Source organism: Podarcis vaucheri (genome assembly GCF_965113315.1).
Source record: "Podarcis vaucheri genome assembly, chromosome: 9".
Taxonomy (NCBI): Eukaryota; Metazoa; Chordata; class Lepidosauria; order Squamata; family Lacertidae; genus Podarcis; species Podarcis vaucheri.
The window spans coordinates 14,040,737-14,055,378 of NC_138767.1; the positions used below are offsets into that span (position 1 = coordinate 14,040,737).

The 14,642-nt window shown below is 44.0% G+C and overlaps 1 protein-coding gene and 1 long non-coding RNA gene across 15 annotated transcripts in view; one reads left to right on the forward strand and one right to left on the reverse strand.

Annotated features, from left to right (window-relative positions):
• The window catches only part of LOC309540187, a 194,202-nt gene that overhangs the window by 92,844 nt on the left and 86,716 nt on the right, over positions 1 to 14,642 (forward strand). The window lies entirely within an intron of this gene.
• Positions 1 to 14,642, reverse strand: part of SEC31A (SEC31 homolog A, COPII coat complex component) — a 61,202-nt gene that overhangs the window by 31,468 nt on the left and 15,092 nt on the right. For 13 of the 14 annotated variants that reach the window (XM_082236309.1, XM_082236310.1, XM_082236306.1 and 10 more), the window contains 13 exons: positions 14,268 to 14,466; positions 14,064 to 14,159; positions 13,164 to 13,304; positions 11,491 to 11,633; positions 10,753 to 10,852; positions 10,373 to 10,534; positions 9,629 to 9,781; positions 7,778 to 8,011; positions 6,627 to 6,701; positions 6,034 to 6,084; positions 3,631 to 3,708; positions 1,423 to 1,489; positions 1,112 to 1,290 (listed from right to left, as the gene is read on the reverse strand). In XM_082236309.1, coding sequence (XP_082092435.1) covers positions 1,112 to 1,290; positions 1,423 to 1,489; positions 3,631 to 3,708; positions 6,034 to 6,084; positions 6,627 to 6,701; positions 7,778 to 8,011; positions 9,629 to 9,781; positions 10,373 to 10,534; positions 10,753 to 10,852; positions 11,491 to 11,633; positions 13,164 to 13,304; positions 14,064 to 14,159; positions 14,268 to 14,466 — 1,678 coding nt within the window. The remainder of the gene's footprint in view (positions 1 to 1,111; positions 1,291 to 1,422; positions 1,490 to 3,630; positions 3,709 to 6,033; positions 6,085 to 6,626; positions 6,702 to 7,777; positions 8,012 to 9,628; positions 9,782 to 10,372; positions 10,535 to 10,752; positions 10,853 to 11,490; positions 11,634 to 13,163; positions 13,305 to 14,063; positions 14,160 to 14,267; positions 14,467 to 14,642) is intronic. The other variant, XM_082236313.1, reaches the window with a different exon arrangement.

The window sequence follows — 14,642 nt, forward strand, 5'->3', positions numbered from 1 at the left end:
AGAAAACTGAAGGAGGACACTGGGGATCAAAGCAAGAGAGAAAAACGGTTCTCACAAAATGCAAAACAGATGGCATATAGAAACACAAAGACTGCCAAAGTTGAGGCTGGAACCAAGTGAAAAGCATCACATCAGTCAAATCTAAGGGGCAAGCAGGAGATGGGAGGGGGGTTGTTGGTTGAGAGTGGCTTACCAAGGAGTAACACCACCTTGGAAGAAAAGGGGGGGTGTTCTCTTTTTCATCCAGCGATCAAGTCAATAAAATTTAGTCTTATCCTGTTCTAGCTCAATATAAGAGAATGCAAGAAAAATGTCATGGCAGGACCAGGACTTCAGCCTGATTAATTATACGCTTCTTAGTCAATTGCATGAAATCTAAGCCGGACTTCAGAAACGAGAAGTGCACTTTGTTTGTAGATGGTGTACTATGATGACTGCTATAAAACAGGTGTGCAAGAGGCATTCCTCCTGTGTGCAAGAGAAAGGGGAAACGCCATTTGCCGTTTGTATAAGCCCTTGTGTTTCTTTGGCTTCTTAAAGAACTGCTGCCTGCTTAATCGAGGACACTTCTTAAAGGACTATCAGAAGTTTTCCCGTTGATTAATGCAATTAATTAAATGCTGCAGCTCTAGATAGAATTGGGCAATTCTACATGTTAGCTGTATCTGAGAATTTTCATTTATGATGTAGAACCTCCATTATCTAATATTGGGCTGATACCCATGCAAGGCTGATCCATCAACCATTGTTAAAGAAACTGGAAGCAGGAGGAAGGATTTTATGCCCTACCGTGAGTTCCCTGTCTCCTAACTTAATTACAATTAAAGGTTATACTGAAATCAATATTAATTGTGTTTAAGGGGAATGGCCACAGAGGGGACCTGCCAGCCAACAGTCCACTTGCGATCAGACTTGTTATATAAGCGACGGCTTCAAATTCACTACTGATTCCTTCCCACAAATTGCTCTCACGTTACTATGCATCCATTATACCTGTTTACTTGATGCATGGATTATCTGATACTTCTAGAAGCCTGCCTGGTCTTCTGAATAAAGGATGAGGTTGTTAGCCCATATTTTACCCACGTTTCCAGTTTAAAAGCCTGCGTACCCTGGTAATTTTGCCTCGTGTCTTTGCAAAGTACTTCTCTTGGGTTCTGGACAGCAGTTCCTGGCCACCGGCTATAGCTAGTATAATGGCATCAGCCATGCGATTGTCGTGGAGGCAGAGGTCAACGGCGCTTTCAAAGTTCCCCGTCAGCAAAGCCTGAGTGATCAAACCGTCTATATCTGCAACCAGGAAAACAAAGAAACTCACTTATCATCATCACACCAGCCTAACAAAGAACCGAGGAATGTTCATGTTTAACCAAGTTTAAAAGCCCGGGTGTTCTGTACAAAATGTGGGCATTTTTTCCTTACCTCCAGTGACGGAAATGTTAAATGTTTCATCTGCAGATGGCGGAGTGGCAGTCTCATCTTTTCTACTCTAATAGGCAGAAACGAATGTGGTTTTAGAGTGGATATGATAATGTATTTACATTAATCCATAACTGAGTGAGAAAACAAGATATACTGATATGCTTTCATACTGTCATTTTCCTAAAAGGCTGCTAACTTATTAAAGAAGAGCATTATTGTGGCTGCACATATATCACAAAGTGTTGTATCAACAAAATTTATTTTATCCTGCCGCAACCTGGGGGGGGGGGGAGAATCCCAGCCTGGTGACAAAACTGTGCATATTTAGGACTGCTACCCTATGCACCCTTTATTGGGAGTAAGATCCGCTGAACTCAATGGGTCTTACTTTCGAGTCAACAGGCACAGGATTGGGCGCTACGTCATTCAGATGAAATGCCCAAATAACAAACCGCTGTGGTTGAGAGATCTATCGAGCTGTCCATTTCTAATGCAATTGGCAAAATGCCCGGTGACTTCGAAAGGCAGGCCTCTTGAAGGACAGTATGTAAAACTGAGTAATACAATTTGTATATTCCAGCTTTATAACGTGCATCAGAACACTCCAAAGCCCAGAGGGCAAAATGGAAAGGAAGTCTGCATTTGCCTTGCAGGGGTAGCATCCTTGTAGAGGGGATGATGCTAATCTGAGTAAAATCTTTCCGCGTATTTAATGTAGCCTATACATTCCTGGTTATGCTAATGGCAGACAAAGTGAAACCCAAACCTATTGCTCTTCTGCTCTGTTCACCATTAGCAGTGAAAGCCCATGTAATATGCATGGGGCTCGTATATCCAAAGCCACTGGCCTCCTTCCCAAGACTGAGCAGCTTTGGAAATTTATGCTTCTTCCCCAGGCACCTCCATCCTCCCCACAAGCAATGGGAGTTAGGAAGTGGGTGTCCTAAAAAAAAGGTTTCCAGGCATTGCTGCCCCCTGGTGCATGTCAGTTCTCAAGGCCCATATCAAAAGAAAGTTAAGCTGTACTGTGCAACAGGGGGAAGAACCAATGCCTAGCCTTCACAGGAAAAACATATAACCTGGGTTAATGGTTGCATTTACTCAAGCTGCAAACTTTGACTCTTTCTCTTCCCCCATTGGTGCAAGAGAATCTGGGTAATTTTTAGTGCAGAAAATGCACAGCCTTGCACTCACATCCTTCTACAGGAATGGTGGACCTTTGTCAGCCTATGGTAGTAATAATAATAATTATTAATAATAATAATAGTTTATTATTTATACCCCGCCCATCTGCTGGGTTTCCCCAGCCACTCTGGGCGGCTTCCAACAGAACACTAAAATACAATAACCTATTAAACATTAAAAGCTTCCCTAAACAGGGCTGCCTTCAGATGCCTTCTAAAAGTTTGGTAGTTATTTTTCTCTTTGACATCTGGTGGGAGGGCGTTCCACAGGGAGGGTGCCACTACTGAGAAGGCCCTCTGCCTGGTTCCCTGTAACCTCACTTCTCGCAGCGAGGGAACTGCCAGAAGGCCCTCAGCACGGGACCTCAGTGTCCGGGCAGAACGATGGGGGTGGAGATGCTCCTTCAGGTATACTGGACTGAGGCCGTTTAGGGCTTTAAAAGTCAGCACCGACACTTTGAATTGTGCTCAGAAACGTATTGGGAGCCCATGTAGGTCTTTCAAGACCAGTGTTATGTGGTCTCGGCAGCCACTCCCAGTCACCAGTCTAGCTGCCGCATTCTGGATTAGTTGTAGTTTCCAGGTCACTTTCAAAGGTAGCCCCACAACCCTTCTTGGGGGGCAGAGGCAAGAGTGTGCAGAGCAAGTGCTGGGCACGACCAGAGGCAAAAGTGGGCAGGGCAATTAATGTAAATTTTACACATGTATACTGGTTTCTACACAGAGACATCTCTCGTCCACTTCTATCCTCCACTCTAATGCAAGCAAGAGGTTTTATCAGAGTTCAGGGACAAATTCCAGTATGGGGAAAAACACTCAAGGAGGGTATGACTGGGGAAGGGGTATAGCCTAGAGGGAATTCCAACAAGGTCACATTCAGCCCTATGGGGCCTGAGACTCCCCATCCCTGCCCCACTCAGTCTCCTGTCTATGAGTGTACGGGATATGAATATTTTAGAGCAAACAGAATAGTTGGGAGTCAGCAACCAAGCACCCAATGTTTAGTACAGAAGAGAGTGAATACCTCTCCCAAGAGCTGATCCTGAGCTGCCACACCTTCTTCGCCATCACTCTGCACTGGCTGGTCAGATTCCTCTAAATTCTTTCCCACAGAAGAGGAAAGGATGTTTTCAAAAGTTTTAGGCAGAGAGAAAGACACCAAAGCAGTTAGAGCCAGCACCAAACAGTTCCCATTGTTAGTATAAACCTATGCACCCAACTGAAGACAAAAAGGCGGCGTCTTTCTCGGCTTTCCTTTCCAAATCATCTCACACCCTGTTAATAAATGTTTGTCAAAATATCCAACCGTATTGTATTTATACGCCACCTTTTCTCTAAGGACCTTTAAAACAGGGGAAAAGGTTCTTCCCTTCTCCATTTTATTTTCACAACAGCCCTGTGTGGTAGACTGTGTGTCCCAAGGTCACACAGTAAGCTTTGTGGTTGAATCCTGGTCTCCCGGACCCTGTTCCAGCACTCTAACCACTAGACCACACTGACTCTCAGATAGGAGGATATTTTCAACCCACACACAGACAAGGAATGGGTAGAAGGCAAGCTCACAGAAGCGACAGTCAGGGATAAAAAAAAATACTCAAGATAAGGAGGGTAGCTTAGTGGCAGAATGCATGTTATTTCCTTACGGGAAACCCTGTGCTATGAACCAGAAAGTTCAGCAGAAACTGCACGGCCATTAGTAGCTGGCAAGATACTATCCCTTGTTATCTGGAGAGAGAAATAATTTGCAGGCTTGCTTGAGGATGCCTGCCATCACAGGCAAACATCAACTTTGCTGACACTTTCCCTCAGTGTCGAAAGTGTCAAAGTTATGAAAACTGTGATCAGAACAAAACTATGTGGGTCTGCCTAAGATCCTAGATGCTGACTCTTAGTTCTTGATACAGGCTGGAATTGTGTTTCCTTAACCCAACATTATTCTGCCTGACTGTTAAGATCGTCAGCAGAGGCCCTGCTCCACATCCCTTACCGTCTAAAGTTCGGTGGGAGCGTACGCAATGCAGGGCCTTCTCAGTGGTGGCCCCTTGGCAGGTCCAAAACTTCCCTGCTCCCCCCTCTTGGTGTTGATGGCTTGTAAAGACCATCTCATTTCCATGGGCTTTTTGCAACTGCTTTTCTTCGCCTGCATTGGTTTGTGAGTGCTTCCTCCTATTACGGTTTTACAAGCCTTTATTGCTCACTTTCACTTATTTATCTTGCGGCATTTTAGCTACATTTAGTTTTCAAAATAACTTTCTAATGAGCTGCCCCAGGTGCCTTTAGGCACAAAAGAGACACAGAGAGATGAATAAATAACGTACGGCTGCAGAAAAGAGGTGCTACAGATGCTTTAAAAGGGAGGCGAATTAGAACATTGAACGGGAAGGGGAGAGAGTGGACTAGAGAGGGGAAAGAGAGAAGGAGGAAAGCGATGCAGGAAAAAAGAAGACTGGGATTAAGATTGAGGAGCAAATGGACTCGAGGCATAAGGAAAAGAAACACCAGGAAGTCATTAGTAAGCAAAGCTCTTAGCGAATGAACACACAGCTCCCTATTCAGGCTATGTTTGGGTCATGTGGAGGTGCTGCAGCAACAAAACATTTAGAGAAAGATTTTCAAGGGTTTGAGGCTGTTTATAAATGCTGGAAAAGCTGGTTATATTAGGCACTATGGAAAAGCTGGTTATATTAGGCACCCAAATCTAAAGTGATTTCCTTGATTATACTCTGATCCACTGTCTGCTTCTAACCCTGCTGGAGAAAGTAGTTCCTGAATTTACAAAGCTTCGCTATTCCCCCCGCCTTTCCTCAGTAGCACAAAACTGCAGCAGCACTGCAGTTCCTGTTCCTCTCAAGCCAGGATTTCGGAGAGATCTATGGCCTTCATTCTTCAAAGGTTTCCAGCAACCTTTTAAACATTATAGATTCAGAACTCAGCGGGGGGGGGGGGAGCACTGGCTCTGTGGAGACAATGTGTAATAACTCTTTCCAGAGAAAGTAGGGAAGGTTAGTGAGATGTATTATTACACTGTCAAGACGCCCAACAACAACATAAAATGCTGCCGCAGAGGCCACATCAGAATTGTAAAGAACATTAATGGGGAGAAGGAGGAAGGGAGGCAAACCATAAAGACTTGGGTCAAGGTGGATTTATCTCCTGTGAACTGGGTTAATTGGAGTAATGAAAAAAGCAAATAACTCCTGCACAGTCTTTTTAAAAAAAGGCTGAAGTTTTATTCTGCAATTAATATGAACCTTTACTGTCCGAAGTGCAACTTGTAAAATGCAGGTTAACATGACGGCAAGCTTGGCTTATTCATGTCTTTTTGAGCAAATACTAGGCTGCCAAAGAAATGACATTGCAGGAAAAGTGAGCTAAGTTCCAAACTCCATCCCATTTGCATAATAAAACCTTGCATTTGTTTCCTTACCTCTTCTGGTTCTCTACCATGAAGACTCTCTTTATGGAGAGCTAAAGAAACCTGAAGGGAAGGAAAAAGAATTATGGATTATCTTGGAATGGAACCCCTGAAACCTTCAATGCTCCCAACTGACAACTCTCTTTTTCTGCAACACTTTCCTCTGCTTATTGAAGGACCTATTCTATCACATGTCAATCTAGTATTTTAAAAAGCTGTTTCAAAGACTGGCACACATATTTTTAAAGGCTATTTCTATTTAGTGTGTCAATCTGGCCTTTACTTGTCAAGAGAAAGCAAATGATATGAAGGAGCAGGGTATTAAGGTACATTCGAGACTCAATCACGTCTGTATAATGAAAACCTTTTAGTTCATTTCTATTTAATTTTTTAAAAAACAATACCCTATATTAAAAACCCCAAGGCTATTTACAACACATAAATATCAACACAATAAACCAATTCCATTAAAAGCCAATGAGGTGCCAGCCATTCAGTTCTATACACAGAATTACTGATGACTGACCATGCCAACAGCTTCATAAAAAACATTGTGCCTGGGGTAGTGTACAAATATTATTATTATTATTAGCATTAGCATTTACCTTTTTCCGTAGGTCATCTTTCCTGAAGCCCAGGAGTTCCAAGCATTTGCCACGTGAATCCTCTTCAAAATGCACCTTTTAAAAAAAATGTTAGGAAAAAGGAAGCATTGTAGAAAACAGAGATTTCATTTTTATTCCCTTTCCCCCAATGTCTTCCACCCTGCACCTCCCATTCTGTACAATTAACAGTCGCAAAGCAAACCTGGTGAATTTGCAGCAAGATGCTAACAAAACCCTGACGCCCCTTGTATCTCTGCAAGGAGGAAGGACTGCAATGGAGCATTAAGCAGAGAGGTACAAAGAATTGTGCGTTTTGACGGCAGTCCAAGCTAAAAAAGCAGGGAGAGCCAACATTGTGCCTTCCAGATGTGGGTGGACAACAACTCCCATTGACGGTGTTGCCAAGCAAAAACATGGCAGGAGAACAGCTCTGCCGGATCAGGCCAAAGGCCAGCATCTGGTCTAGCATCCTATTCTCACAGTGGCCAACCAGAAGCCCAGAAGCAGGACCTGAGTGCAACAGCACTCCCTCTACTTGAGATTCTTTTTTATATATATAATATTTATTAATTTTAACATATAAATTAGAATACATACCACAAAACTTCACCACTTATACAATCGTTTTTTGGACTTCCATCAGCACCTCTGATGATCCACCATTTTAACCACTTCTTATGCATTTCTTAAATTCATATTGCCTTTAATTATCTTAACTAACCATCCTCCCTTTTATCCATTTTTGCAATAGTTCCAATAATTCACCTCACAAAACTTCTTGCAAACCTACAAACGTAGTCTGATCATCACAATTACTTTTCAAATAATCTGTAAATTTACACCAGTCTTCTGCAAATTTCTGGTCCCGCAGTTTTCTAATCCTTCCTGTTAGTTTATCTAGTTCTGCATAGTCCATTAATTTCATCCTCCATTCTTCTTTCGTCGAGATCTACTTGAGATTCAGAAGCATACCACCTGTGACAGTAGAGGTGGAACAAAGCCATTTTGGCTTGTAGCCACTGATAGCCTTATCGTGCACAAATATGTCTAGTCCTCTTTTAAAGGCATCCAAGTTTGTGGTCATTACAAGCAAAGCCTTGGTTTTTAAGGTGACCGGGAGCTACTAATGCACAGTCAAAATCTAAGATTACCTTTAAGAAAGACCACACGTTCCTCTCAAAGTCATTCTTGGCAGCATCAATTTTCTTCTGGCAATAGTTGACAAACGCTTCTGCCTGCACAGCCTCCTGCAGCTGATCGGAGCGGCTCAGGAATTCCTTTTCGGTGACAACTTGGCTGACGTAGACGTGGTAGTGATGCTGAGGGTGCTCTGCTCCGTGCTGTTGGGGCTTGCTGTTCTCAAAGGTAACTAGCTTTCCCCCAAACTGGAATTCAAAGGCAGCGCAGATACGGTTTAGGGAAGAGTTTCAAATCCATTACCATCAAGATCCATGCTTGGTTTTAGAAGAAGAAGAAGAAGAGTTTGGATTTGATATCCCGCTTTATCACTACCCGAAGGAGTCTCAAAGTGGCTAACAATCTCCTTTCCCTTCCTCCCAGACAACAAACACTCTGTGAGGTGAGTGGGGCTGAGAGACTTCAAAGAAGTGTGACTGGCCCAAGGTCACCCAGCAGCTGCATGTGGAGGAGTGGAGACGCGAACCCGGTTCACCAGATTACGAGACTACCGCTCTTAACCACTACACCACATATGCACGCTCAAAAGAAAAGAACGTTCCGAAGATCTGAGGTTTGCTTTAAAGCAGAAGTTTGAGAGGGGTGGGTGAGTTGCAAACTAACGTTGCAGTGTAGATTTGTGAAGATGCTGTGCCAGGGATGGGGAGCCACTTTTGGCTCAAGGGAAAGAATCCAGGGGCCACATGCCCTGCGGTAGACTGAGCCAAAGGTAATAATAATAATATATTATTTATCTTGTCTTCCCCAGCCACTCTGAGCGGCTTCCAAAAAAATATTAAAATACCGTAATACATCAAACATTAAAAGCTTCCCTAAACAGGGCTGCCTTCAGATGTCTTCTAAAAGTCTGGTAGTTGTTGTTCTCTTTGACATCTGGTGGGGGGGCGTTCCACAGGGCGGGTGCCACTACCGAGAAGGCCCTCTGTCTGGTTCCCTGTAACTTGGCTTCTCGCAGTGAGGGAACCTCCAGAAGGTCCTCGTAGGCAGAGCAACAGGTAAAGTTTTACCTGGTTTCTACATGTACCTCTCCTTGTCCTCAATCCAGACAAGAGGCATGACCAAAATTCAAGGACACATTCTAGCTAGGCAAAAAGGAGGATGGAAACCAGGATTGGTGAAAGGTGTATCCTGGAAAGAATTTGGAGGAGCAGGCGGAGAAGCCTGGAGGGTCACATTTGGGCCCTGGACCTAAGATTCCCCACCCCTTATTTATTGCTGAAATGGGCAGAGTTTGCATGGGAAAAAGGGCACACACCTATAAGGGGCTCCTAGTCTCTTAACTAGGGGAGGGAAAGCAGAGCCATGTCACAATTTTGAGTACATAGCTTAAAAACACACACACACACACGAACTCTCCACCATGAGAAAGTATAGGAATTAAGTGACATATTTTGGGGCTTAGTTAATCAATATATTTACCCCATTCTCGTAAAAGATGTAGAACTAATAATAAAAGAAGTAACAACACCTCGTCAGTGGTGAGCTTTTTCTGAACCTTTTTCTGAACCAAGAGACAGATGAAAGCAGACGCTCTACCTATAATTGTTTGTCCCTAGAAAATCTATCACGCTCTGTCAGCTGAAGATCTAATTTCATGGCAGTATTTTGAACGGGGCTTAACACCACAGACACATTATACCGAGTGCCGGTTGTGTGATTACTTCATCACAAGGGGAACGTGATATACCGCATATCCTCGATTTTAAACTTCACAAAGGAGCAGAACAACACATTTATAGAACAGGCAACTCAGCAGAAGGGTTAAACAGCCCACCCCATTAGAGTGCAATTAGGATTCCACTTACTGAAAAAGATGCACCGACAGGTCGGCGAATCCACTTGGGTGGCTTCTTCAAGGGCAGGATTCTGCTCTGTGGAGTGGTCTGCTGTGGGAGCTGCAATGGAGGAAGTGGCTGCCCTGTTCCAAATGGATCGAGATTACCAAAGGAGGATGAGAGCTTTCGAAAAGGAGAGAGAGAAAGAGAAAGACAGATGGGTCTAAAACTCATGCGCATTATCACCACTCCTGTTTACCCAACCAGTTATCAATTCTTGGGTTTGCTTTTTGGAGTTTAATTTGTTTGTATATTCAAGGGGTGGATTATCACCACTCCTGTTTATCACCACTCCTGTTTACCCAACCAGTTATCTATTCTTGGGTTTGCTTTTTGGAGTTTAATTTGTTTCTATATTCAAGGGGTGGATCCGAGCTGCAAACATTTCCTGTCAATATCTCATCTGTCCATACAAAAAAGAACATGATCGTTCTCTTTGGCAAGCAGGATGCACAGCTTCATAGCAACATACAACACCCCACCATTTTATAATAAAAACCTTCTAAAAAGTTAGCTCCAAGGTACCACCAAACGATTTTCTCTCTCTCTTTAACCCTACAAATAGGACTCCTCTCAGGATAACAGTCACGGCTTGTGTACAGACATTCCGACAGTAACTTTTGACAGTCAAAGCAATTTTTAAGAGGTATTTCATCATGCATTGCAAACATCTGTCTTCCGTCAATTTGATACACAGTGTTTTGTTTTAAATACCTTGTCTGCTTGCTTCTGTCGCAGGCTGTCAGTGCTTCCCCCCATGATCGAGTAAATGCTGATCCTCCCATCAAAAGAAGCAGCAGAGAGAAGAGCAGGGTTCCTGGGACACCACTGGACGTCAAAGCACCACTGGGTGCTGGTCGGAAGCTCATACAACACCTGTATCCAAAGCCAAACATATTAAAATAAAAATGGCAGAGACCTAAACGGCTTAAGAAGGACCACCCAGCCACATCCAGAAAGCTAGTTTGGAGACAAAAGCTAATCCTGCCTCGTTCTGCTGCTCCGAGTGCAAAGTTTGCGCACTCTTTTTGCAATAGCCAAACAAGAAATGTCTCTCCATTTCAAAAGCTTGCAAGCAAGTGTTCAATCAGTACCTCTCCTGTGTTTGGATTGGAGCAAAGAATTTTAGCATCCTTTCCACAGCTCAGCAACAGTTCGGGATCCGCCATACTCCAAGCTATTGTCAAAATGCCCCTGTGAAAGAAGTTGCAACCAATGAAGCCTTTGTAAAAGTTGAAAACAAACTCTGAAATACCTGCAGTATTTTTTTTAGAAAATATTTAAATACATTTATTGTACATCGGAATCTATGAACATGCAATACAATACATATATCAAACAATACAAAACATACATATCTACAAAACATACATTACCTATATGCATACCCAACATGAACACACCTACCATGAATTGACCTCCAGCCATTCTCATCGTGCTAGTTTACATTTATTTAATCTGCACACATTTCATTTTGGATGTTCGATTCTTCCAAATATTTTCCAAGCTAAGTTCATTATATTCTCTTTATTTCTAGATTTATTCACTGTCTGTCAGGAGATCTACCTTCTCCACATAGTTTTTAAGAGATTCTTTAAAGATAGTCCATTCCTTATTATCTTTTTGTAAGGTGTTTCCTCTTACTCTCCCTGTTGATTTAGCAATGCGTAAGTATTCAATCGTTTTTGCTAAGCAGTCTGTTTTTGTGGGGACATAGCAAAATCCACATAGCAAACTGCTGCTAGCAGTGAAGGAGGATGTCATTAGCATTTTCAACGTCTGTCAACCACGCAGCCAGTCAGATCTGCGAGAGACCAAAAATATGCACGTACCTTGCATGGCTTTCTAGAACACGAAGCGGAGAAGATGCAAATCGGAGATCCCACATCTGGATTACAGGCAGCCTGTCGTCTTCCGAAGCCAGAACCATTTGTGTAGCGACATCAGGATGCCAGGCCAGCCCTGAGCAGTGCATCTGAAATTGTACAACCAGTGCTCTCAGTAGCAAGATCAAGCAGGCTTAAAAGAAACCAGACCGCTGCCTTCTATCCAAGACCTCCTTTGCACAGCTCTCTGCCAGTGCTGCTTACCTCTGCCTCTGCACTGGGCTGGGCACATGTAAAAGCTTTTGCCCATGTGGTTGGTCGCTCCCAAAACAGATGCAGATATATCATACAAGCACGCTCATGTCCCTGTATTAGCACAGGATGCATTGCAACATTTTGCAGTGGGTCCCACTTCCCTTTACCCTAATTTTGCAAGTACAGCCAATAGCCCATCTAATCCAGCATCCTGTTGTCACTGGGGTCTATCAGATCCCTTTGAGAGACCTGCAAGCAGGGCCTGCGACTCATCCATACTGTATTTATGAATGGGCCAGCTCTCAACCTGAACAGGCCAAAGATGGAGAGAACAGGCATGCACCCACCCCCTCTCCACGCATGTAACAAAACACAGATAATTCACACTCCCTGCCACATGTGTATAGGCCCAATTTACAGGTTTTTTCCCTGTACAAGAGGTGAGGGAGCAGAAAGATTGTGCAATGCTCACAACAAGTAGAGCGCTTCATTAACTTTTATCATTTTCAGTCTTTTTGGGCTGACCTTCAGGGTTACTCCTCCCAAGGGGAAAATACAACGATAAAACCATTTCCATGTTGTTACTCTATGTCAGGTGAGAGGAATCTTTTTTGCAGCTCATTATTTTCTGAGCAACCTGGGAAGGGGGAAGGACATGCCAGTGGTGGGAGGTTCCAGAGGCAGAAGTGGGTGGGGGCAAGGAATCTGAAATTTAACAGGGCACTAAGCTAGTTTTGATATACTCAGGGACGCGGGTGGCGCTGTGAGTTAAACCACAGAGCCTAGGACTTGCCGATCAGAAGGTCAGCGGTTTGAATCCCCGCAACGGGGTGAGCTCCCGTTTCTCAGTCCCTGCTCCTGCCAGCCTAGCAGTTCGAAAGCACATCGAAGTGCAAGTAGATAAATAGGTACCACTCCAGCGGGAAGGTAAACAGCGTTTCCGTGCGCTGCTCTGGTTTGCCAGAAGCAGCTTAGACATGCTGGCCACATGACCTGGAAGCTGTACGCCGGCTCCCTTGGCCAATAAAGCGAGATGAGCGTCGCAACCCCAGAGTCAGTCACGACTGGACCTAATGGTCAGGGGTCCCTTTGTCTTTACCTTAAGCTAGTTTTGATACACTCTATCCTCCATTCAGACAAGCAAGAGGCACTGTAGGAGTTCCAGGACAAATTTAATCAAGGCAGAAACACTCAGAAGAAGCAGAGCCTGGGGCAGGGCAGCAGCTGTGGCCTGGAGAAACCCCCAAAGGCCAGGTAGAGAGGCTTGGGGGCCACATGTAGCCTCTGGGCCCAAGGCTCCCTACACTTCCTCTACGAACTTGGGGAGGAAGACAGATGTCCACACCTCAGAAGGAAATTTTCAACCAGCCTTAAAAAATACTCGACTAGCATGAGTGCCTACAACAAACTGGCTGAATGGTTACCCGGTTACTGTGGTCGCTGACTTTGATGATAGGTTCATTCTTCCTGAGATCCCACACTGTAGCACGGCCACTAGGGCTTGCAGAAGCCAAGATATGCTGGACTTGCCTGTTCCAAGCAATGCAGCTTATGTCTTCAGGAGGCTGTTGGAAACAAAACCCATCATCAGTTTCTCATTCTACGTCACTAAAATATGCAACGTCTGGCAGACCTTTCTTATTATTAAGCTCTTCAAAAACTTGGCAGACCTCCATTGAAAATGACAATAAAAACTGTTTCCCAACCTTGGGTCTCCAGGTGTTTTTGGACTACAACTCCCATCATCCCTAGCTAGCAAGACCAGTGGTCAGGGATGGTGGTAGTTGTAGACCCAAAAACACCTGGAGACCCAAGGCTGGGAAACACTAGTTTAACCTATTATCCTTAGTTCTCACTTTAAATGAGTTGTACCTGAGGCTCAACTCAAGTTTACACACACATCAATCAGTAATAATTTTAGCCTGTCATTTACTCAATAAAGCAGTCAGCTACCCTAAGTTTCATGGTTAATCCGTTCATCTCTACAATCTCCAAGCACTTTTCAGAAGGATGTATCATCACACAATTACAGGTTTCTCAAAAAGCTTTACAGGATTCTAAGATGTTCCCTTCCACCAAAAGTATCTTAAGTAGGGGAGGAGAACCTGTAAATCTCCAAATGTAACTGGACACCCAACCTCCATCACCTGATCATTTGCCCCACTAGCAGGGGCTGATGGGAGTTTGAGTTTGAGGATGCCTGGGGGACCACAGACTCCCCATCCCCAATCATAAACGGACTGTAAGATGACAATTGCCTCATTCTCTCACCAGCCAATCAAATGGATTTAAGACCTGGGCAAAATACAGTATGTGTCTTGTACCTGAGTCTTGGCTCCTGGAGTCATAGGCGTTGCAAAATTGTTCAAGTCCCATATGTAGATCTCAGACTCATTTGCACCGGAGGCAACTAGGTTTGTCTATAAAACAGAGAACACACAATCAGGCCCATGCAATAAGGACTGAATATCATCTCAAGTGCTGCTATTTTAGGCACCATGATTAACGTGCAGAAAGAAAGATCTAACCTGGAAGAGGTTGACATCCAGAGCTCTAACAGGCCCCGTGTGCTTGTCTTTCTGCGCAATCACAACTTCCTCTTCACCTGCCAATATTTTAGCTGGGTCATACAAAATGATGTTTCCGTTTTCACCGCCGGCAATAAGTACCCCCGAAAGATCCCCATCAGATGCCATTCTGTGAGGACCCCATATCAGTTTGTGATACCTGCAAAAAGATGAAAGAACGTAAGAAGAGGTCTGCTGGATCAGGGCAAAGACCCCTCTAGCCCAGGACTTTGTATTCAGTGCAAAGTAATTCAATACAACAGTCTTAAGTAACCAAGCCAGACACCTCCAACGACAATGCAAGCAGCCGGGAGAAGCACAGTGTTTTTGCTGTTT